This window comes from Oryzias latipes, chromosome 3 (genome assembly GCF_053564925.1).
Source record: "Oryzias latipes strain Hd-rR chromosome 3, Olatipes_Hd-rR_3.1".
Taxonomy (NCBI): domain Eukaryota; kingdom Metazoa; phylum Chordata; class Actinopteri; order Beloniformes; family Adrianichthyidae; genus Oryzias; species Oryzias latipes.
The window spans coordinates 29,501,372-29,526,027 of NC_136239.1; the positions used below are offsets into that span (position 1 = coordinate 29,501,372).

General features: G+C 37.0%; 1 protein-coding gene across 2 annotated transcripts; it reads left to right on the top strand.

Annotated features, from left to right (window-relative positions):
• The first annotated feature begins 1,570 nt into the window (after nt 1–1,570).
• On the top strand, nt 1,571–16,891 carry slc7a9 (solute carrier family 7 member 9). 2 transcript variants are annotated; one of them, XM_004067392.5, is made up of 13 exons: nt 1,571–1,701; nt 2,626–2,739; nt 7,320–7,467; nt 9,132–9,374; nt 10,560–10,685; nt 10,820–10,919; nt 11,548–11,592; nt 11,810–11,933; nt 12,158–12,261; nt 12,352–12,448; nt 12,944–13,093; nt 13,349–13,523; nt 13,727–16,891. In XM_004067392.5, the coding sequence occupies exons 2-13, from the start codon at nt 2,641–2,643 to the stop codon at nt 13,816–13,818; spliced, it is 1,503 nt and encodes a 500-aa protein (XP_004067440.1). In that variant the 5' UTR covers nt 1,571–1,701; nt 2,626–2,640; the 3' UTR covers nt 13,819–16,891. The 2 variants fall into 2 exon arrangements, with proteins under 2 accessions (XP_004067440.1, XP_020555468.1); XM_020699809.3 differs by having other exon boundaries at nt 1,580–1,701; nt 2,639–2,739.
• Nucleotides 16,892–24,656: the final 7,765 nt, after the last annotated feature.

Consider the following 24,656-nt stretch of genomic DNA (forward strand, 5'->3'; position numbering starts at 1 on the left):
GGTTTATGCCTGTTGGAAGAGAATTTGAGTTATGCGAAGAAAACCACTAAATATCCCTGCAATGTTAAAAACCCAGGTATTTATTTATTTATTGGTTAAAGAATATAATTGATTGTAATCTGATCATGGATCAGATTTAAAAAAAAGCATATTTTCTCTTGGCTCATATTTAATGATAAGTATGCCAATAAGTAAAAGAAGGTCCAAAGTTGTGATATTTTGACACTGTCTTTATAATCTCACTTGTTAGTGTTCCCTGAACCTCTCCTGTTCAATCATCCTTGTTTGCAGAGTCAGATTCTCTGTCTAAGCTGTGTGCAGACCCACTGAACAAAGGATTACCCTGCACCAAATAAATACAGTTCCAGCTCAATAAATTCCTCCTAAACTGGCTTACCAACATGGCATTTTATTACTGTAAATGCACACAGTCAGTTCCTAAGCCCCCCTTTTATGTGTCAGAAATGTGGTCATGTTGTTCTTGCTCTCAAGGTTAACAAGTTCATATACTGAGATTTTCTTCTGTTAGCTGATTAAAGCGATCTCAGAACTGTTTATATTCTCCAATGAATTTCACAAAAACTTTTTAAAAAAAATTCAAGTTCTTTTCAAGCTTATTAAATGTACAAAAGTTTCAGCCTCCCGTCAGTCGATGTTAAAAATCTATATTAAATCTGAAAGCTAACTACTATGTAGTCAACATGGTTGCAGAGTAGGAACCTTTTGGACTCCACATTGAGTTTTTCCACACTACCAAGACGGTGGCATTTGAAATCACCTTTTGGTGGTGACATTACAAGACATTCATTCATTTTCTTGCATTATGTCTATAAAACATTCATTTCATAGTTAAAATGACTAAGCAGAGAGTCCAAACAAAAAACGGAGAGTTTTTAAGCTTTAAAAGTAGGGATGTTGATGATTACAATGATAATATCTGAAAAAGCACCTGGTAAGAAAATACTTCCGAAAGGAAAAAAAAGAAGAAAAGTAGGGCAGGGTAGAAATGTGGCTCACACACAAATGTACACAGCACATCTTCAGTGGTGTCATGTATCTTTATCAAAGAAGCATTGTGAAGGCAGTCGGGTTAGGTAAGCTCAGAGTATAGGAAGTGTTCTTGTTTTTGTATGTGTGTGTAAAAACACACTGGCATGGCCTTTACATTCTGACTCACACTGCAGTGCTTCAGGTTTGTAACCTGATCATCAGATTAGTTCAGTTTCTCAAAATAGCATTAGGAATGCATCGAAATTCAGTCAAAAACAATTTACTAAAGTCACACACAGTTCTCTACTGTTATTCTTAAGTGAGATTGGGGACACTGTATAATTTTTAAGCGCCAAAGTATAGTATGAGTCAAAATCTTCACATTTTTATGGATTAGCTGTGCGACGTCCACATTTTCCTAACTTTATATCCCGCTTCTTTTAAGCTCAGATCAGTGCACTGCTTAGATTTTGATTACCCCCCCCCTGTTTTTTCACTCAGGTCTAGCCAGCTCGTCCAATCACATTAAGGAAACTCCCACCAGAGGAGTGTGTTCGGTCTTCATGAAATCTGTGGTGTTCATTTGCATGAGACATTCCTGGTATCCTTCCTTTAACTTGGCTAAGCATCACCTGCCTTCTCACATCAACCTTTTCTAAAATAAACCTGCATTCAAGTTATTTTTTTACAAAAAATTTCCAAGTGTCTAAGGTAAGTGAAAAAAAAGTTTTTTTATTTTCCACCAGATACTGTGACAAGTATATATTTTTCTTAAGTTCTAGTCTTTATTAAGATTTGTTTGATTATACATTAACACAGAGAGGAGTTAAATATTGTCTCAGCAAGTCAGAGAAGAAGCCAAAATCTTGTAATTTTCAGAATATATAAATACATATGGAATCTTAATTTAATGCCATTTAATTGGATTTTTCAGTCATAGGCTAATATTAGAATTTGTAACATCAGGTTGATCAACATTTTCTTTTTTAAGTGGTATTGATACAAAACTGTTCCCTAAAAACACACATCTAGTCTTCTCTATTTATTGCAGGTACTGCTTGTTTTAAAAAATGTGCTTCAGTGATTGAACTTTGGAGAAAAGTTTTCATAAGACACCCAGAAAGAGATGGAACATGGCACACTGGTTACCAAAACAGTCCTGGTGAATCTGCTGATGTGTGCAGAATTTAACTTCAAATCTATCTACAAGACTTCACTGAATGTATCATTCTTATTTATCATTTCTTCGGCTTTAAGCAAAAACGTTAACTTATATTTGAATTACAGTAGTAGTTTTTGGTTCACAGTGCCGCTGCCAGTCTAAAATGTTTAAAAAAAAGATGAATTCCTTTACTTAGACTAAACTATTCCAGTGGAAATCTTTGCAGCTGCTCGAAATGTACAATAGTGGATTAAAAATGCAAAATAATCTTGTGTAAGTGAATCCTTACAGAAGAATTTACTTCGATCTGAACGTCATTCATTATCTAAAATAGATAAAACTTTACAGACAGTAAAGCTTCTCGGCTGTAAATCTTATCATGCATGGTGACCTGTGTGATAACCTGTGATTGTGACAACAAAGACAAGCTGCAAAATTTAACCCAAATGGCACGACATTGCTTTTTTATAAAGCGTCTGCTGACAGGCATGGGAGAAGGAAGTATCAAGAAGAGGCAGCCGCACAACGGCACCACTGGTCCCACCGAAAAGGAAAAGACTGAGAAGGCCACAGCGCTTCAAAAAGATGTGAGTCTGCGCCTGCTTGGCTGTCCTTGTGAGTTCCTGAGAAAGAGCCTTTTTGAATGTTCACACCATACAATCCCATTATCTGTCCTTTTTTGCTCAGAGGAGTGCTGAAACCGAGTACCAGGCTGTACCACAAAAATGTCAGCAAATTAACCCAAGCAATCATTCAAACCCTGGAACTGTCCAGGCGCCTTAAATTCCTGAGCTTCTAAGTAAATGTAAAGGAACCACAACATCGGAAAACTGGAAATTATGATGAGAAAAGTAATTTTTTTAAACGTTTCACAAACATACTGCAAAAGAAAGTGAGACAAACTGCTATGAACCCACTCCAAAAACAAAAATGGTAAACGTCATTTTAACTCAAGACGGCAGGTCATAACATTACGAAACTCTCTATTCTTCATCTTTTCTACCTTTACACCAGCATTAATGATATTTTTTGGTGACAGGGGAAACCTGACGTAACAGAAAGTGATTAATTAAGCTTCTTATGTGTCTGCCCGTCTAACGTAAGCAGCTTCTGATGATGCTTCCCTAGGTTTCTTATAGTTGGCAGCACCACAGCTATATGTTGGCTTTCTAATAATTGGTGTATTTCACAGAGGTTGGGATTTTCTGTTCTTTTTATGCAAAGAAACCCACACAAATGATTAGTAGATATGTTGAGAGAAGGAGGTTAGGAATTGTTCTACAGCATCAGATGAAACTATCCCAGAAAGAATAATCAGATGAATAATCCCAGAAATAATGCAGAAAATTATCAATGTCAAAGTAGATTTTCAAAGTAAAAGCATTAGCCTTGAGATTGTATTTATGATATTTGATCTACAAATAATTAAAAGTCTATTTGGAAATACAGACAAACAGAAGGCTCCTGTTGTGCATCGCCGTAAACACATTTGTTCTTATCTTTATTCTAAACATAGAACCGCAATAACATGAATCATGCCTTTCTCCTGAGCTATAATTTCAACACACCTGTATCTAACACTTACCTAACAACCCATACTCAACTGGCAGAACCATCAATTTTTCCATTGACGTCCAGACAGAATAATAATCCCTGTAAAATAATCCCAGATGTAGACAGCATCTTTTTTCATAATGCATTTGCAAAACAGTTTTCTGGCAGTGAGAAACTACAAAACCTCTAGCTAAGTTTTTGTCTGGTAAAATTATATTGTAAGTTCAGGTCAATCTGACCTTTCAGCTGAACAAATTCAGGAAACCAAATCATAACTTTTTACATAAATATAGTAAAATTATTATTTTTGATGGATCATTTTTATCTTTTTAAATCTTTAATTAGATTTATTCAATGTCAAACAAAAGTTCTATTAAAGTTTTATTTGAAAGTTTTTATTGTATTCACAGGACAGCAATTTTTTCAGCACGTCAAAATCCTTAGAGATGCTATTACCTTTATTGTATTGTGATAAACCCACCTCTAATTTATGTATTGTGTTCCTTTAAAAATACATAACATCAATTGAGCATTCAGTTTTTTTTAACCACTGAATTGAGTTAGTTCAGTTCAATCAACTCCAGCTAAACTCACATCATAAAAATAATTAAAAGGAAATTAAAACATTTTCAGAGATTCTTTTCAAGATGTTAACTTTTTTTGTGTTGTTTTTCTTTGCAATTGTAATGTGGAGAACATACAGAAATTTAATCAGGCTTTTAGCCAAATTTTGTTTATTTGCGCATGCAGAGTTGTATTTGTAATTGTTATTAGCACCAAAATTATTTCTTTTTCACTTTATGAAAAAGTAGATAAATATTTTTACATTATCAGATGCAACACCTGAAACCCCCAGTACACTTGCGGAGCACATTTTACTCCTAAGGTCTTGTCCAACAGATCAGATTGGAATTCAATTATTTTGAAGGCTACAAAAAGCACATCATGACTTTAAAAACATATAAATGATTACTGGAAACTGCAAGCTAACCCCACATATGGCCAGAACAAACTACTTTGCTCCTCCAACGATACATTTCCTATGTAGAAATACATGAGGATGCTGCCCATTCAAATGGGTAATTGACTGAAATATAGTGAACTGCCAGCGTGTGGGGATTTGGGAAGGTTGGGGGTTTTAGACATTTTAAACAAAAATGTAATGTGTGCTCACAAATGTGTATGTTGGGGTAAAAAGTGTTTTTTCGCTCAATGATTGTAATTATAAGATTTAAAAAAAAAATCTTGGTATAATTGTACAAAAATAAGAACTTGGTCAACAATAAAAGTTCACCGCAATACTTAGTAAGGTAATCCTGGTTATCAATTAGGTCTGACGTTTCCTGTAGGTCTTTACCAGGTTTGCACAAAGTGCACCTGCTGCCTTGGTCCAGTCTTCCATGAAGCTGATGTTTTGGGGCAACACAGACTTTCAACTCCCTCCACAGATTCTTTACTGGATTTAGGTCCAGAAACTGGCCAGGCCTCTCAAGTACCTTGGGAAGCTTTTTTTTTGTAGCCGCTCCTTTATTGTCTGTTATGTTTGGGATCATTGTAATTTTGGAACCAGGGCACGTTTCATCCTCAATGGGCTCACCAATGGAAGGTGATTTTTGCCCCACATCTTAGCATTCATGGACGCATTCCTCATTTCCTTAAAATGCATCAGTCATCTGGTTCCCTTAGAAGAAAGGCAGCTCCAAAGCATGATGTTTCCACCTCCATGTTTCACCGTGGATGTGGTGTTCTTGAAATGGAACTCAGGTCTCATCTGACCACACGACATTCACCCATTCCTCCTCTGGATCATTCAGATGGTCTTTGGGAAACCTTGAATGGGCCTGGACATGTTCGTGTCTTTGCAGGGGGATCTTAAGAGTACAGCAGGATTTTAATCCATGAAAATTTAGCGTGTTACTCCTTTATTACATGGTCTTTATTATCAGTTCCTCCCTTGTAGTTCTGAGATCTTTCCTTACCTTCATAGAATAATTTGTACCCCACCAGGTGAGAGGTTGCATGGAGCCCCAGGTAGGAGGAAGCTGCCAATGATTTTTGTAGTTGATTTCGTCTCACCAAGTTGCTTCCTTATTGTAGATTTGTTCCGCCTAGTTCTGTTCAGTTGTACAATCTTAGTGTCCTTGGACAGATCTTTGGTTACTGATAGCCAGTTTGAATATTAATATAAAAATATGTATCGCCTGCACCTTTGTATAGATAAATTCTTTTAAAACATACAATGTGATTTTCTCGATTCTTTTTTTACATTCTGTCTCTCACAGTTAGTTTCTATATGATAAACATTACAGACCTTTTTTCATTTTTTGTCGAACAACTCATAGATCAGCAAGTATTTTTTGCCCCACTACTTTAGTAGATATAGTGTTGCAACATATATCTGGTCATCATACTCAGTGTGATGGTGTTTGGTTTAAAAATACTCTAGATTCTCATTTGTTATGCTGCATCAATGTTACTTAACCAGGTGAAATTGATAAAGCCCATCCAGCACATGACAATAATTTATATCACAGTTTTTTAAAACATAAACCTTTCTAGTTGTTAAACCCAATAAAACACACACACACACAGACGGCGGTAATCATCATCTGTCACGCAAAGAACTTCATCTGGATTTATACTTTTGATTTATTCCATTGCAAAACTGAGCCGCTCAAGTTGCTGCACCAATTACTGATCATAAAGTTGTAAATGAAGTTAAAAAAAGAGTTTCATTTATGCAAGATGTAGTAAATGGTTTATCACTAAATCAAGATTGCACAAAGATAAATATCATGTCAAGACACTGCTCAACTTGGTGGAATGCAGGCCCTTCAAACTTTGTGCGCTGATAGTTCTTGTACACTTATGGAGACTAATCCAGGCCATAAAGATTTGAAAGCCAAATAAAGCAATTTCTTTGGTTTTATTTGGGTGTTGATCTGGGTGTTATTGGTGTCTGAATCTTCCTTCAGTTCTACTACAAGCTTAGTTAAGTCTATTGTGGCCACTTTGTTCACAATGACCATTTCAATAGTAAGTATTTTATTATTCTGTCCGTAATTATCCAAGTTTCCATTGTTAGTGAATGCACCGTGCCGAAAGCTTCCAGCCTCATCATTCTGATTAGTCCTTCATCTAAGCCCCGCCTCCACACGCCAGAAAGGGGACAAAAGTTAAAAACCTTTAGATTGAAGAAAGAAAGAAAAAAAATTTTAAAGTGAAAAAAAAAAAATGTTGAAACTGAAACCTAAAAACAGAAAATTTGAAGCTGAAAATATTGAAGTTTTTGCAGATAGTTTCAGACACTTTTTCAGATTTACACCAATATTTCAGCTTGAATTTTTCAAGTTATTTTATACTATTTTATACTATTTATGGGTTTCAGATCTTTTATTTCCCCGATTTGGCTCCATAGACCCTCCCTGCCTTCATCTAATTTGATCTTGACGTTGGAAAATGATTGCAATAGTAGACTTGTAGACATGTAGACTAAGATGAAGTCATTCAATGTACACTAAGTGTTCAAACATACAGCTTCTTGCAGTGATGACAACTGAACATATTTCTTCTTGTTCTGTGTTTTTTTTAACCTTGCCTTGCGAGTGCTCAGGTTGGCCTGCTGAGTGGGATTTGTCTAATTGTTGGAACCATGATTGGCTCAGGGATTTTCATTTCTCCCAAGTCTGTTTTGCTCTATTCTGGATCTGTGGGACCTTGCCTCCTCATCTGGACAGCCTGTGGAGTGTTATCCACTTTAGGTGAGACTGACTTTGTTCCAGAAATATTTATGATTTCAAGTGCTGTTTATACATTTAACTTTTAGTTTTCTCTTTAAAAATCCTAGTACCTAGATGTGTATATAAAGCAAGAAGTTCCAGTTTTTCATAACTTGCCTGTTCATGGGGTAATCTATCACCAATTATCCAGAGATCAAGAAATGTCTGAAGGAAATTTAGAAAACCCAACTTTTTAGGCATTTTTCCCCTAATACCATTTATTTATTAACATGCAATTGTTTTTTTTAGTCAATGTTTTGTTGGGTCACAGCTGGCCTTGCACTTCTAAAAGTAGGTAGAATGGCTGTGGGGAATCTCAGTAACTTTTGCTGCTGTCCCATGTTATGACACCACAAGATGATTAGCTGTGACCGAGGTCAAAGATGAGACACCAATCCAGAGCGAAAGAAAAAAAGAACACATGAAGAAACCAGATCTTCTCTTTTCTGTCCTATCTAAAGCTGAATGAGTCAATGTGGTGACTTGGGCGGCTCACATGAAATACTTCATAATTTCATATATAATCTTTTTTTTCATGTGACAATTGATCATAACTTTTATTACCACATGAATTTAATTTTCTCTTCTTTTGCACAATTTATTTTTTCCATAGTTCCAGTATTCTTAGAAACTCTAAGATCACACACACACATTTAGACCATCTTTGTTTTTGCAAGTTTATTTCTGAAAGAACTGCAGTTGGTAGTCAAAGTTTAATGAAGACCATAAAATCCCACTGTGGCATGCTTAAAAAAGTAATTTTAGTGTAGCACGTTCTAGAATCTGGATGCAAAGGACTTTGTCCTCTGGTTTTCAGGGTAGTAAATGTTAATGAGTATCAGCAGCACAAACACGCAGATTGCAAATTACCAACATTGTTAAATGTTTTACATATGTAATTAGGAGAAGATGGGAACGCCAACATGGTTACGTTTTGACAAATCAAGCAGGTTTAAAGGAACCGTAACATGAAGCATAATTATAGAAAACAACATGGAAATTTCAAGTAAAAAAAAAGAGTAGGATATTATTAAAAGCGAAAGGTGTCATTAAAGTTAAAGAGCCATCGATTTACATGAGTGTGCACAGCTTTTGACCTATTTTTCTGATGGAATGGTAGTTATCTGTTTCTGTTGGGATATCTTTGGTAATTTATTCTTCGGGTCCAACCCATGGCTAAGCGTGAAACGAGATTGAGCCTTATTTTTGTTGTTTGGTAAGGCTTTTTTTTTCTCCAGCTTTTTTCCAGGGTTAGTGGAGAAAATCTACAGCCAAACCACTGCTTGGGCGGATTTCCTGCTTTGCTATTGACAAAAAAATCCATTCATTTTCACAAATACTGGTCAGCTGTTTAACAAGAACTAGAGTCTCTTCCATGATTCATTAGGTGATAAATGGGATAGGATCAGAAGAATTCAATGTTTTTGAAATGTGGAAAACTAAAGACCATACAAATTCAACCAATTAAAGCTAATTATTCAAAGCTAATGCTTAATTAAAAGCAAAAAAAATATATGTATCAAATATGTAAAAAAAAGTTGATCAAAAACAGAGGATGACGAATTTTAAATGATTGTTGTAACTCTCTGTTTCTTTCTCCATGTCTATTTGTTTATGTGCTTCTATCTGGACATTTGTTGTTTCAGGAGCTCTGTGTTATGCTGAACTTGGTACCATGATCACCAAGTCTGGGGGAGAGTATCCCTATCTGATGGAGGCTTTTGGCTCCATAGTGGCTTACCTCTACTCCTGGACCACAGTCATTGTTCTAAAGCCATCCTCCTTTGCTATCATCGCTTTGAGCTTCGCAGAATACACAGCTACTCCTTTTTACCCTGGCTGTACTCCTCCTACTGTGATCATCAAGTGTCTGGCTATAGCGTCTCTTTGTAAGTGCAAGCTTGGAAGTTATCAACTAAAATTGACTGTTTGTGCACTGTTAAAAAGTCATAAAAAGAGAAAAACAACATTTTTTTTTACCATAATAGTTGAAAACTTTAGAAACAGAATAGCTCATTTTGTTCTTTGTAGCTCTGCTGAAAGTTGGCATTTGTGAAAGGACACAAATGTCTTCTTCACTGAATTGGAGTATAAAGCAAGTCAAAGTTAAAAAAAGCAGGTCAAATGAGTAATTATCTTCTTCACACAATAAATAGTCCTTTATACCAGGGGTCAACCTGCCACTCCATGGCCACATCCATCTCTTTTATTTATTGGGTTTGTTGTTATGGTTTATTTCTTTTAGTTAATTAGGTTTTAACTACACGGTGGCGCAGTGGTTAGCGCTCTTGCTCTTGCCTCACAGCTAGAAGGCCCCTGGTTCAAGTCAAAAATACAACATCAACATGGGGCCTTTCTGTGTGGAGTTTGCATGTTCTCCCCGTATATGCGTGGGTTTTCTCCGGGATCTCCGGCTTCCTCCCACCGTCCAAAAACATGCTTCATAGGTTGATTGGCAACTCTAAATTGTCCAATAGGTGTGAGTGTGATAGTGAATGGATGTGTGGTTGAAGATATTCTACCCTGCGACAGACTGGCGAACCAGTCCAGGGCATCCCTTACCTACGCCCAAGTGGCCGGGATAGGCTCCGGCAACCCCGTGACCCCGAAAGGGAATAAACGGTTAAGAAGATAAATGAATGAATGAAAAGGTTTAATCAATTCTGTTTAATTCTTAACAAGTCAAATAACTGATCAAAATGATAGTAAAAAGTTTAATCTACGGTCCATCCATCCATCCATCCATCCATGCTGGATTTTTAATGTTGCAGCAGGAGGATCTTATTTGACTCAGGGAAGATTTTATTTTGAAAGGAACTTAAATGTGCTTCTGGCAAAAGTAAAAACAAAAGTCCGTTATTTACAGACAAATATGACCCTGGTCTTTTTCAATTATTGTAAATATTCAAGAGGGCTAAAGGTCTTAAAATATGAAGAAAGTGTATTTTTTCTAAACATAAAGTAGGACTTTGCAGATTTCGCTTGGTCAGTAAGAAACCAGACCAAATGGCTCTTCTAGCATTATAGGCTACAGACCACTGGTTTATATTGATGCTGTTTTTATTTATTTTCAGTGATAATTGTCGCTATCAACTGTATAAGCGTCAAACTGGCAAGCTACGTGCAGAACTTCTTCACAGCAGCCAAGCTTGTCATCATTCTCGTCATTGTAGTGGCTGGTATTGTTTTATTAGCTCAAGGTAAGCCCTGTTAAAATTCAAATTGTTTGTGGTTTATAGCTGTGTTCCTTAAATATCTTATTAACCAAATTTAAAAAGTTTTTAATACTTAAAAAAAATGTGTCTTTGAAATCAAATGTTTTGTCTGTCTCCAGGAAAGACACAGAACTTGTCAAATGCCTTTGACGGCTCATCAATGTCTTTTGGAGCGATTGGACTTGCCTTTTATAATGGTCTTTGGGCTTATGACGGATGGTAACAATTATGCTCAATTCACTATGGTGTTTTTGTGGAGATGCTAACAACCCTTGCATTGAAATTGATATCATTTTCATCTTCCTGTGGCATCAATCATTTCATCCAGAAAGGTTACCAAGAAAAAAAAAAACGTATTATTTACTTTGGCCTTCTGTGATTCCTATTTTAAATTACAACATGTCACTATTTCACAACAATATTTAAAATTTTGTGGGAATTTTGGGAGTTTGCTATGAGACGGGGACTAGACACTTACATGACAGCACTGGCAGGTTTGATGTCCAAAGAATATCACTTCCCTTCTAAGTCCACTGTGTGGCATGAGAGAGCTGTGTTTCCGGCTGCAACTTTGGAAGCTATTTGTCACAATAGGCAACAAACTCCCTGTTAGAAATCAGTGCTGCTTTAATATTGTGTACCTTTTGGTTGTGCAGACTGAAGAATTTTACAAACATTAAAAACAAAAGGCTGAAAAATTGTATTCTCCGTAAAACCACAGTCTGTTTATGAAAAGCATCAATTTTAAGGGAAATAAACAATGTAACTATAAATCTAGAATTTTTTCAGAGCATAAAGCAAATCCATACTTCTCTTAACTATTTATTTTCTATTTTTTTCCCTTCAGGAATCAATTAAATTTTATCACAGAGGAACTGAGAAACCCATACAGGTAAAAATCACCCCCTTTATAAATGCTTTTACAATTTTACTGTTAATTTTAGTCAACCTAGAGGTAAAAATTGTCTTGTCATCACCATTTTGGATCAGAATATTTAAAGAAGGAAATACCAGTTTGGATCCAGTTCACATGAACATGCTTGCCAAAAAAAAAGAAAAACCCCTATGTGTGATGTTAAAATGTGGAAATATTTCTCTTTCCATCTCAGAAATTTGCCCCTGGCCATCATCATTGGGATTCCTTTGGTAACTGTGTGCTATGTTTTGGTCAACATTGCCTACTTCACGGTTTTGACCCCCTCTGAACTACTGGTGTCTCCAGCTGTGGCTGTGGTAAGGACAACGGGGTGTTTTAACGCAAGACCCAAGAGCTGCAAAAGCTTAAATTAGGCTTTAATTACTCATCAGTACAGGAAAACATAAAATATTAATAGGCTTAAATGAAAACTTTGGAATCCATTTCTTCTATGTAATGCTTGATGATCATTTTTGTCTTCATTATGTTAGTTCAATTCTTTCTTCTTGTCTCTCTAAAGGATTTGTTTGTGCCTCCATAGACTTTTGGAGACAGAGTGCTTTACCCTTTGTCTTGGATTGTTCCCCTCTTTGTTGCCTTCTCCACCTTTGGAGCTGCTAACGGGAGCTGCTTCACTGCTGGGAGGTAAAACGAGCAGATCAAGGTCACGTTCTGCACATGCATGCAGAACCTTACTGTGTGTGTGACAGTAAATTTGTCATTCTTTCCCCTTAGACTGGCATTTGTTTCCGGAAGAGAAGGTCACATGGTGAAAATTTTGTCCTATGTTAGCCTGAGGCGCTACACCCCATCACCTGCTCTTATTTTTAATGTAGGTACTAACACAATCCATTTTGCTCTTATTGCATGTAGAATCCTTGGTTTATTAAAATGTGTTTATTAATGTCTAAGATTTGAATTAATTAAAGTTTGAACTAATTCATATATCAATAAATCATGTTTAGGGGTAAGATTTAAAAATTTTTTTTTCTTGTTTTCAATCTTTACTGAATAACATTGATGTTGACTATGTACTGTCTCTTGATTTATGTTCATTTTTTTATTTTCCTCAGTGTTTGGCTTTTCTTTGTTTTTTTTAAATATTTGAAATAAAGTAAAACATGTATATAAGGCTGGAAACCTTTAACTATGATACGGATTTTGGTTAGTGTACTCAGATTTTTTGAGCACAGTTTGCAAAATCAGGTTTCAAAGATCATATTGAAAATGTTTACTATTCTGCTTAATTTGAAAGGATTTTCAGAATAAAACAGTTACTTTAATTGAGGTATTTCATTTCAAAATGTGGGATTTCTCTCTCTTTTAGGGTATTTTGTCTTTATTCTACATCATTCCAGCTGACATCAACAGCCTCATAAACTACTTCAGCTTTGCTCAGTGGGCGTTCTATGGTCTGACGGCGTTGTCTCTTATAGTGATGCGCTTCACCAGGAAGGAACTGCACAGACCTGTTAGGGTGAGGCCTATAGAGCGGAACTGATGCTTGTTTGTTTTTTATTGTCATTGATTTTGGTTTTGCAATAATTCAGATAACACCTCTTAACACAACTATTACCGTAATCAATAACATATATTAAATAAAATGTATTTCAGCTCTTTTTTCTGTTATTGACATGAAGAAAGAGCTTTCACTTTTTACTTCCAGTCTTTGGTGCAAAAAAGAGCAAATTTTTACAATGGATTTTTTTTCTGTGTGTTTGACTATCTGCAGGTGCCAATTGTCATAGCTGCCCTGATTGTTGTGGTCTCTTGCTATCTCGTCTTGGCTCCAATTATTGATCAGCCAGAACTTGAGTACCTTTACTGTACAATCTTCATCTTTAGTGGACTCATCCTTTACTATCCCTTTGTCTATCTTAAACCCAGATGGGCACGCAGGATCATGAGTAAGTTAAAAGTTTGGTTACATTTCTCCACCAAAAACAGTGATTTAGGAAAAAAATCTTCAAATTTTATTTATGAACTGAAACGAAAGTTTAAAAGCATGTCAACAAAAGTTTCACAGAAGATTGATGAAGTGGTGTTGTGGTTAGAGGAAAGCCGGGATCTTTTGGATCTGATGTGATCTCTGGTCTCCACTCTTCTATAGGGCCCATCACCATGCACCTCCAGCTGTTCATGGAGGTAGTTCCTCCAGAAGATTATGAACCTGAGGACCCTATGAAGTCTGTGAAGTTCTAAAAAAAGCATCTCCAGCTTGATGTGTGGAGTTCTTGGTCCACACCTACGTGGACCCCAGTGACGACCAGAGTCAGACAGACCACGCCTCTTCTGAAAAAACGGCAGACACAAAGTTCTTCAAGCTGTGCCTCCGAATCAGTCATGTGAAGTTTGAGAACAAAGCTCATTAATAGTCTCTCTGAAGTATCACCTAAGAATACAGTTACTCTCTGCACACATCTTCCCTTTGGGGAAATCCCCCAACGGCATCAACTAAATCAGCTCAAACAGATTCCAATGGCACCACCTTTCATAGCAAAAAAAAAAAAAATTCCAAAGAAGACTGGAGGCAAGCACTACTGTAGGTACTGTATTTCTAAGGGCTTCAGTTTAGAGGCATGGGGGATACTGCTGAAAGTATTAAAGGGTGAAGGACATTAAGCCTCTGCAGATCATGCCACAGAAAATGACAACATTTTGCTCCTGAGGATAAAAGTGAAAATATTGAGGAGTCTTCTATGATGCATGTGTAAAGACTAAATTCACGCTCACTGGTAGCACAACTTGTAGTAATTCTGTTTTTGTTGACTTGGTGTTTGATTACAGATATTTATGTTGATGATCATACAGGTTGTTTGAAATTAACCCTTTCAGTTAAACCGGGCATGTCCAAAGTCCGGCCTAGGGGTCACATGATTTTGTTCAAATTTTTACTGACCCACCATAAAATCATACTGTCATAAAATCAATAACATGCAGCCCACAGCACATTTGATTTATTGATTTGTGATTGGCTAAATGATGTTATAAGCCGCTGTAAACATGTGGCAAAAACCTGTGACCTTAAGAGCCTTTAAGGTCAAACAAACAGATTTATTTGTTTCAAAACAACAATGATTATACTTCTGAAGGAGATAACTATTTGTGTTATTTTCATGTTCACATGATTTAAATTTTGAAGTTTACTGTATGAAACATTTCATATACCGTAAACCCAAATTTATTGTTGACAAAAGGCTTTTTTTTCTCCAGACAGACTTTTTCTTCATTTTAACTCTGCCCACAAGTTCACAGTAATCTGAGTAAAAAATTATTTACATGCATTTCTGTTCTATGTGAAGAAATTAAACATTACAAACATTTTTTTAAATTAAATAGTTCATTTGCATTTAATATTTTTAAAAGGCTTCAAAGAATGCAAGCCGAATGGTTGGCCCTCACACCTCTTTGCAAAAAGTTTGAACACCCCTGGTTTAAACAAAATGTGAGAAAATGTAAACTTACAATGTACTCATTTTGAACAAGTATTTATTAAGAAAGGGACACTGCATTTTAAATATCATTAAAAAACAAAGTGTAAATATACCAGATTCTAACCATAGGCTAATTTCCATCTGCAGTCCCCCGGTAGGTTGATGTTTTTGAAGAGATAAAACAGATTTTAGGGAGGAAGAAATGACACATGAGAATGTAAATTAGAGTGAAAGGGAATAAAATACAAATAGAAATATAAAACTAAGTATAATGTTTTCATATCAAGCTGTTAACCAATAAAATGCTCTGATTCCTAGTCACATGTGATTACACATTTGGGATTTCTGAATCCGCAGTTTCAATTGTGTTTTAAAGATGACAAAACCTGTGCCTTCTCTTATTGTAATAGGTATGCTGTTGCAGAAAGTCAAAACCTGGTAAGACAAAATGTTTTGTGAGATAGACGTTCACCTGAATGGGAGTTCACAGTCCCGTCTGACAGTGGCTCGAGTTTGAAGACTCCCTAGATTTCTGTTTCACAAATTCATTTAATGGCGGAGGGGCTAAACCTAGGAGCTTTTATTTGCCAAGACAGACATTTGTCAACAGTCAAAGATTGTAATTTCACGGCTCTTTTGTAGCAGAATTTAGCAGGTCTAAGAATAGAGGACAGAATTTCGGTGAGTGGAGTGTCCCTGCCCCAGGTGGAGGAGTTTAAATATCTTGGGGACTTGTTTACGAGTGAGGGAAGACCGGAGCCCAAGACTGACAGGGGGATCGGAGCAGCGCCCATAGTTAAGGGGTTGCTGTACTGGTCCATTGTGGTGAAGAGAGAGCTGAGCCAGAAAGCAAAACTCTTAGTTTACTGGTGGATCTTCGTTCCTATACTCACCTATGGTCATGAGCTCTGGGTCATCTCTCAGGGTCCCCCCAGAGGAGCTGGAGGAAGTGGCCGGGGAGAGGGAGGTCTGGGCATCTTTGCTTAGACTGCCACCCCGGCAGCATCCATTATACAAATTTCTCAGCAGAGAGAAGATTGTTTCATAAACAGGGCCAGGGCGGCCCATTCCCCCTGCTTCGATTAATACCATATTGTATTAATATTGATATCCTAAAAATTTTGATTTTCTATTATTATTATCATTGTTATTTTTATTATTACCATCTTTCTAGTAAAATGTTTGAATTAAATCTCAATAACAATATCAATTAGATGCAAGCAGGCTGCAAGAAGTTAGAAGCTGGGGAAAGTAGGTGCGCTGGGCTTTTGTCCTCTGTTCTCATCTAGTTCTCTCCTCTATTATTTATCATTAATTTATCATTTAGTTCCCCATGCCTCTGTTGGTGGAGTGCGATTCATATGTTGTCCCTCTTTGTGATTCCAGGTTTTAAGTTGGCTCGTCTGTTCCCCTGTACCTGGCCATGGACTTTGCCTCTGGCTTGTCTCGCGCCCACACCCATCCCCCAGTCCCATCTTGATAAGGCCCATCTGCCACACTATTCAAACATGTAGTTGTAGATTTAGATAAACAAATTCTTCTCTAAGAGTTCTGGGAAATTGCCTCTCCATCCTGGGAGAGGATCCCTCTTTCATGTGGACATCCCTGAAGTGTTTTCATTATTTTTCTTTTACCGGAATCTGTTTTTTTAGGAGTTTTTTATTACTAAGAAGGAGGGTCTAAGGACAGGGATGCCCAGTTTAGCTTAGTTTGTTTGGTTTTGCAACTACCTAATGAATTTAAAACTAATTTCATGTTCTTATACAATTACCAGTATGAAGTCCATTTAGACAACTATTGTTGTAATATTGGATTATATTAATAAAATTGAAGTGAAATAATCCCACCTTGTTGACTGTTGGAAAAGTGACTTGATATTATGATGTTAGAACTGAAAAATGGACTCACAAAGGAAGCAGGCTTTCTCACAACCTTTTCTAGTTATTTGTCGCCCTCTAGTGGTGATTAACAGGATTGCTGGAACTGAGTGTCCAGAGCATTAAAGTGAATGTTCTACAGAATTAGATCTGACTTTGAAACAAGTCTGGACAGTCAACACTTGCTAAGTAACAAAATATACTTCTATAAAAGTAGCTCGCTGGCTGTGTTGTCTGATGTTTTATTGATGCCTTTGGTAGTTTATCGCAAGCATTTTAAGAGGAATTTAAAACAAAGTCCTTTAAAAAATCTCATAAATTTTTTTAATCACACATGGGATATTAAAGTGATGATGGTGAGTTGGTATGTCAACGTGTAAAGTAATATGAGCTTGCTCTGTGAGTCATTGTCAAACATTTAGTGTAGTGGGCTGAAAATGGAGAGGAGATAGGCAGTTGCATTTTGTTTCATCACTCTTCAATGGGTTTTGGGTCCTCGACTGAAAGAAACACCATTTTTCCTTTGGGTAACACAGAGAAGAAGAAGAAAACCAATGTACATTTATAATTTATTTTCTGTTTTATGTGTTGTTGGTGCTTTTGAGGTGATGTAAACAGACCATTCATTGTCTAAGGGGTTTCAGGAACTTGATGGCAGCAGGAGAATCCGAAATTGTGGAAATGGAGAGAGAAAAAAAGATTTAAATTGTGCTTCAGCTAGATTTGCGTAGGAAGTCCTGAATAATTAAACTGTGCACTTAACAGTATGAAGCATATTTTTTTCTGGTGTTTTAAGAGTGAAAGATCAAAAAAGATGAAATAGCTTACCTCTCAGATCAAACTCATGAATATTTGCCTGCTAATTAGATCGTCTGAAAACAATCGCTGATTTATTACTCTGATGGCGTCACATAAGAAACACACATAAGCAAAGAAATGTGAATCAGTGGTTGAAGTTGTCTACAGATCAAATATATTCCAAGTTGAATTAACTGTTATTGGGCAACAAACAGGTTCTCCTGCAAAAAATATTCTGCAGGCACATTTATTATCACATTTATATAGAAGAGAACTCAATTCAATCTTTTTATATAGCCCAATGTTACAACAATAGTCGTCTCAATGGGCTTCATACCGGTAATTGTATAATAAACATGAAATCATAAATAATAGGAAGTAATACAATTCATTAGGTAATGGCTAAACTAAACTAAACAGACTAAACTAAACTGGACATCCCTGCCCTTAGACCCTCCTTGCATTCACTTAAAACATAACATAAAGAAATAAATAAACAAAACAAAAAAACGGAGAAACTTCTAGCTGCAGACAGTAGAATTGTTGGTTTTAAGTCCAATAACTACAGTTAACTAAATCTAAATGATATTAAAAGGGATTACGAGAGGGAAAGATGGTAAGTGGTATATACTTCTACAACACAAGGTGGGTCCGCTTCCAAACACTGGCGCCAACCTATAACCACCAGGAGCTATGTGGGGTTCCGTGTTTTGCCCAAAGACACTTCGACACACGGGCAGGCAGGGCAGGAACGGAACCAAGCGTCTAATCAAAGGACGACCGCTCTACCCCTACACCATGGCCCCAACTTTTATTTTAATTTTCGATAGCACTGATGTTGTTTTTTGCACTGCAAACAGATGGTATATTTGAAATATCTATGATATATATTTTTGCCTTTTTATTTGATGATACAACCCCAACAGAACAACACAATGAATTAAAAATCTAAAATCTCCAAAGATTAAAACATTAGTTCTAACACTTTCCTAAAAAAGGAGCCAACAGTCTGGGAAACTGCAATCAGCTACTTCCATCTGATAACTGCTGATTGTGGCCTCTCTTAATCAAATTTTTACCTTGCTATGGTGGTGGATTGATTAAACATTAATATTTAAAATGTTCTGGTAACAGTGCGTGTGACCACTTATACAAAAATTCTGCACGTATGTGTGCAGCAGTGCAGGCACGCACTGGAAATGTGTACACTCTCACAAATACAATAGTCAAATATCGCCTCGTTAATGGATAGCAGCTCAGATGAGAACTCATCTGCATATTATTATCATTACATTACTGAGCTTTCCCAATCAGTGACCAAATTAGCAATTGGATTAGAAAGTTGCAATCATTCAATAACCTTTCCATTGACTACATTAAAATGCATTAAGTGTACATGTGCTACAAATTATGTGTGCTCTTTTTCTGATTGTGTCAGATTATTAGAAGTAAAATCTCAAGCTTTAAAAAAGTAAAAACATTAAACAATTTCAGTTTTGTTTGGGATTTGAAATTCCCTGGTTATTTATTTCTTTGTTTTTCCTAGCTGGTCATTTCTTGGGAATATAAAAAAACACGGACACTTCTGTTCATTTAGAACAGCCTTGTTTCTGCGTTTTTTTCCTGTAAAGTACATGTTTCACTGTTTTGTTTTTATTCAAAAGATTTGAGTGCAGTCCAGAAGAACTTCATTTTAGACCCACATCCAAAACTGGATTTCTTTTTTTCAGGTAAACAAGATCTGTTTCCCTCCATTGGAGGGCACAATTGAATAAGCTTTAAAATAAAAGAAGTCAGAGCCGCTTCATCCCTTGTCCTATCCTAGGCACTCTAACATTGGGAGTGGGGTCATCTAGACCCACTAGACAGTGCGCTGAACCTTTTTTCTTCAATGATTTGTGATCTTCACTGGTGTTCATGGATTACATGAAATCCTCTCCACCTTTATCCACCTTTGTCATGGTAGGGAGAACACGTCAATGCTCATCTTGACCCCATAGGATAGCACAAGGGTTAACAGAGTAGTAATGATTTGTGCTTTACCATTGTCTGGCAAAGGTGACTGCTACGATATATTTTCGTGCAAGTTCAAAATACCTGTGACAGAAAAATAAATGAAAAAACTACAAATATTAATTTTCAGGCTTAAAATGATAAATTACATTGATAAAAAAATGTAAAGTCTTTAAAAGAGGCTTTTAATTTAATGTTACAACTGAGAATATAGAGTAACAGTCCCACTCTCATGCATGCTAGTGTATTTACATTTAGTGCTAACTTTGAGGAGAATGCAGCTACTGTGGGAAATCCACAATCAATGGGATTGCCCGCTGTTGGTCATAAGAGGCAACACAGGTTTGATGTACCAGTCTTGTCTTAATGAGAGCCAGAGTTCATGAATAAACTGAGTATAATTTAGATAAAGAGCACACATTAGGCATCCCCACATGCTGACGGGGTGATGGAAGCGTCGCTCACAACATTTCACTGTGCTGAAATCTTTTTCTTCCCCCTCTTTTGCTCATACCCTACCGAGGCTCCTCACTCAATTTATCTGAACAGCCTGCCTATCAGAGACTTTCAACTTTAAACACAAGTGTGAAAACATAAAACAAAACTGTTGTTTTTGCAAGTACAAAACATCAAATTTGTTTGCTCCTACACTTTGCAGACATATTCGCCACTGCATTTGTTAATAGAAATGTCAGGGGCCAATGATGAAATTCATTATGTAAAGGAAAGCAGTTGCTATGCACACTCAGCTTTTGCGCTTCTTTGATCAACAGATAGTGAGATGGGATGCACAAGCTGCTTCACAACACCTCTCCAGCACAGTGGCTGTGACCTTAAAGGCTCAAGATGAACTTTGAAAGTGTATGAACTGCACACATGATAAAACCAAAAAAGCAAAAGAAAATCTGAAAACACTTGAAGACATGAAAAATGGCGCAAGGTAAAATTGTGTGATATTAATATTTGAAACGAATGAGAGCTAGAGACTTTAAAAAAATAGAGAGGGGGGCTTTAATGAATAGGCGCAAACACTTTTTACTGACTGCCTAGTTGGCAGTGTCCTCTCTGATGTTTATCCAGCCTTGTGTGTGCTTTAAAAATTGCCTCCAGCCAGTGCTGTTTCACAGCCAAGTTATGATCTCTCACCCCCTTGTCAAAAAAGCTTTCCTCATCTGTCAATCAGCATTTGCTCAGTTGAGAACAACATATGGATAAAAAAAACAATAAAATCATTTATACTGCAGAGTCAATACATCCACAGAAAGCAAACTTACTGAGCATGCTAAAAATGTATGTCAGTGTTTTTTAAAGTGCTCTGCATAATAGGAACTTGTTTGACTACGGTCGAGTCACTTAAGCACACTAGTCTTCTACTTGGTTTAAAAAGGGTGGAGAAAACCATTAGTTTTCACACCTTTCTTTGGCTCTGATTGATTTCATTTCAATGTTGATAAAGCTGCCAGGTAATGCTACACATTTATAACAACTGTTTATTAGCAGGACGTATTGCTTAAAACTTGCCTTGACCAGAATGTCCTGCTATTCATGAATTTAGATTGCACCAGCTACTCACTAAACCATGGGATAAGATATTTTCCAACAGTTTTTGTAATGTGTTATTTTAATTCAATTTTTTTTCCTTTCTATTATAGAAAACATTTATGTCACTTATTCTTGTCCAAACTATCAATGAAATCGACAAGAGTTCACCTGAAGGATATCAAGGCTGATTGATTTCATATGTTTAGTTTGCACCAGAATCCAAGTGAGCTATCATTCTCCCTGGGGAAGTGTTCCAGGCATTTCCCACAGGGCGAAGGCTTTGGGGAAGAGCCAGGCCACGCTGGAGAGACTATGTCTGGGAACACCTTTAGGTCCCCTAAGAGGAGCTGGAGAGAGGAAACTCTGAGCATCTCTGCTTAGACTGCAGTGGAAAAAGATGGATGGATGGATGGATGGATGGATGGATGAATGGATGGATGGATGGATGGATGGATGGATGGATGAATGGATGGATGGATGGATGAATGGATAGACTGTTTTAATGCATTTTAATGCTCCACATCTCAGTTTTCCCAAATTTTAGTTGGCATTTAGCTTTTAAGTAGCGTTTTTTTTTCCAAAGTTTGTTTTATTTAGTAATTACAGTCATCAAATGTGTTTGTCTCCAGAACAAAAGACATTTTCCACAACAACCATCCCTGCAAAGTTTTCTATCTAGTAGAAATAATGAAGGAAAAGAACTTGCAAACAATTGTATCACTGACTATCAAAACTGTGTAACCAGTATTTGCAGTACCAACTCAACTTCATGTATTTATTTATAAAAATACAATAGTTAGAAAAAAAGCTCTGGAATCATATATAGTGATCGGCTCATATATCACAGAAAAGCTATATTATATTTTCTTCAAAAATACTTTAACCCCCTTTGTAATGTCACTGAATCCTTGAACTGAGAATGAATCAGAAAAGTGCCTTTGTGTCTCAAACGTTCAAAGAGGGGACCTTCAAAAAGCAGTCATGTATCAAGGACAATTTTCCGTGCATTGTTTCACGACTGCGGTGCTGTCCCTCTGTGTGAAGAGCAAAACTGGCAAAGTATGTCCAAATATATCTCTCACAGAAAGCGAGCAAGGTCAAGAGACTGCCAATTTATTCTGTCATTCTGCGTCTGAAATGAACTACCACTTCCACGTGTGGCATCACCACTCTGCGAGCTGCATTTTCTAATGCATGTTTGATCCCATATCGAATTAATTTCTTAAGTTCTTGTGTTCAATGCAGGGAAGGGGTGAGGGGGTATACAGAATAAGAAGAGAGGGGATTTGTCTTTGAAGTGGTGTTCCACAAGCCTCTTGAGGATGCTGAAGCCTCAGGCTGGACTCAGGCTGTGGAGAGAAGCAACAACCACTTTTCCACAGTGGGGCCGAAGACGGGGCTGGCAGTGGCCGTGTTTTCCAAACTGGAACGCCTCTCAATATCTGTGTATTTGGAACCATACATCACATCATAAATCCAGTGTCTTAGAGCACAAAAATGTCAACAGAAAGAAGTGTTTGCTTTGATTGTGACTAAGCACACATAACAAGATGACTGCCAGCATTGTGTTACACTACAGTGAAACAAAGAAAAAAAAATTCTGCTATCCTCTGTGGGGAACCCTTCTCCGTGCCCAACTTAGCTAATGAACAATCAGCTATCCAGCTCTCCATTTTAAAAGGGCCCACTTTTCCTTCCCTGGAGACAGTAGCTCCATCTTGGTAGGTTCTCCTCAAAGGGAAAACCTCCAGGGTCTCAAGTACAGAACTGCTTTTTTTAAAAAGTTATTGAAAGATAAATAACAGAAATCAACTAAACTTTTCATGGACGAATAAACAACACCACAAAGAAGCTGATTTCCAGAGTCCCATCAGTCAAAACTAAAACAGTGATATCGTAGCGTTTTGCGGAGGATAAATAACGCCACCTCCTGCCTGCCGCTGAAACAAGTTGAAAACAACCAGAACATGTTTCTCGACTCATTCAAGACCTGTACCGGTCCAGGGTCCAGGGAAGCGGGTTGGCAGAATCGCCAAAGACCCCTTTCATCCCGGACACTACCTTTTCAGCCTTCTCCTGTCAGGGGCCATTTTAGGACAATGTGGGCCAAAACCACTCTCCACAAAGTCAGCTTATTCCCCCGAGCCGTCACTCTGATGATTTCCTGACCACTCACAGAGCACGGAACACAAACGTAAGAACTGTCACACCTACTGTTGCATTTTTTATTATGCTTATTTATTCCTATAGCTACCTTATATTACTTTATTATTTATCCTTTTTGTCTTAACCTTTACACCTTTGTATACCTTGCTGGTTTGCATGAGAGCACAAGACACCAAAGCCAAATTCCTTGTACATGCATTGTACTTGGCCAATAAAGCTGATTCTGATTCTGATGTCACAGCATACATCCTCAATTTAATGGCAACAAGATGATTTGCATGTAATTACAAATACAAGTTTTGTTATGGTGTTTTTTGGTTAAAGTCCCTGTTTTTTCCTAGCTTAAATTACACATATTTAATACGATGTGTGATATTTTGTGGTTAGACTCTATCCAACTTCTGATTTTTGCTTAAGAATACATTTTGTAATGTAAACACTTACGGTAACTCAAATGCCAAAAAAGGAGAAACTCAAAATAATAAAATGTTGTAAATAAATGAAGGAAAGAGAAATGATTCGACTGCATGGCATCTGACTAACCACTTACTGAACTTTGAACTAAGTGGGACAGCCAGTCTTTCAAAAATGTTTTCAACAAGAACAACAAGCAAAGTAACAGTTGACATACTAGCTATTTCACGAGGACCAGCTGACAGTCAGCATCAATGGGCTTCAGCTGACAATGTAAGAATTAACAGGTGCCCCTTGAACTGTGGCTAGTTGGAGCTGGCTTAAAGTCCCACTCCAAGTTAATTTTAATATTGTAAAATAGTTCCCAGTGGTCTTTTAATTGTGATTATGCAGTTTTTAGCCAAAGTTAAAAGGCCTGTGTTGTATGTTGGGCGGCCGTGGTGCAGCGGTAGGGCGGTCGACCCATGATCGTAATATTGCAGGTTCGATTCCCGCCTTGCATGTGTCAAAGTGTCCTTGGGCAAGACACTGAACCCCGCCTTGCCTCTGGTGGGAGGTTGGCGCCAGTGTTTGGCAGCGAAGAAATATTCAGAAATGCAGTAATTAGCTTAAATTATATTATATATGTCCTTCATCATGAGGAATGATGAAAGACGTGATTGAGGTGAAATAATCAAAACTCTTTTAATGACAATCAATGAGTATTACATTGTAATGTGCATTAATGATTACTGAAATGTTTAAATTACAATCAATATGCTATTGATTTTCTTTACTTGATCTGCAATGTGTAGCA

Coding starts and splice junctions, on each gene's coding strand:
- slc7a9 (XM_004067392.5), top strand. CDS start 2,641: ATGGGAGAAGGAAGTATCAAGAAGAGGCAGCCGCACAACGGCACCACT. Junction 2,740..7,319: donor CCACAGCGCTTCAAAAAGAT/GTGAGTCTGCGC, acceptor GCGAGTGCTCAG/GTTGGCCTGCTGAGTGGGAT. Junction 11,593..11,809: donor GAACTGAGAAACCCATACAG/GTAAAAATCACC, acceptor TTTCCATCTCAG/AAATTTGCCCCTGGCCATCA.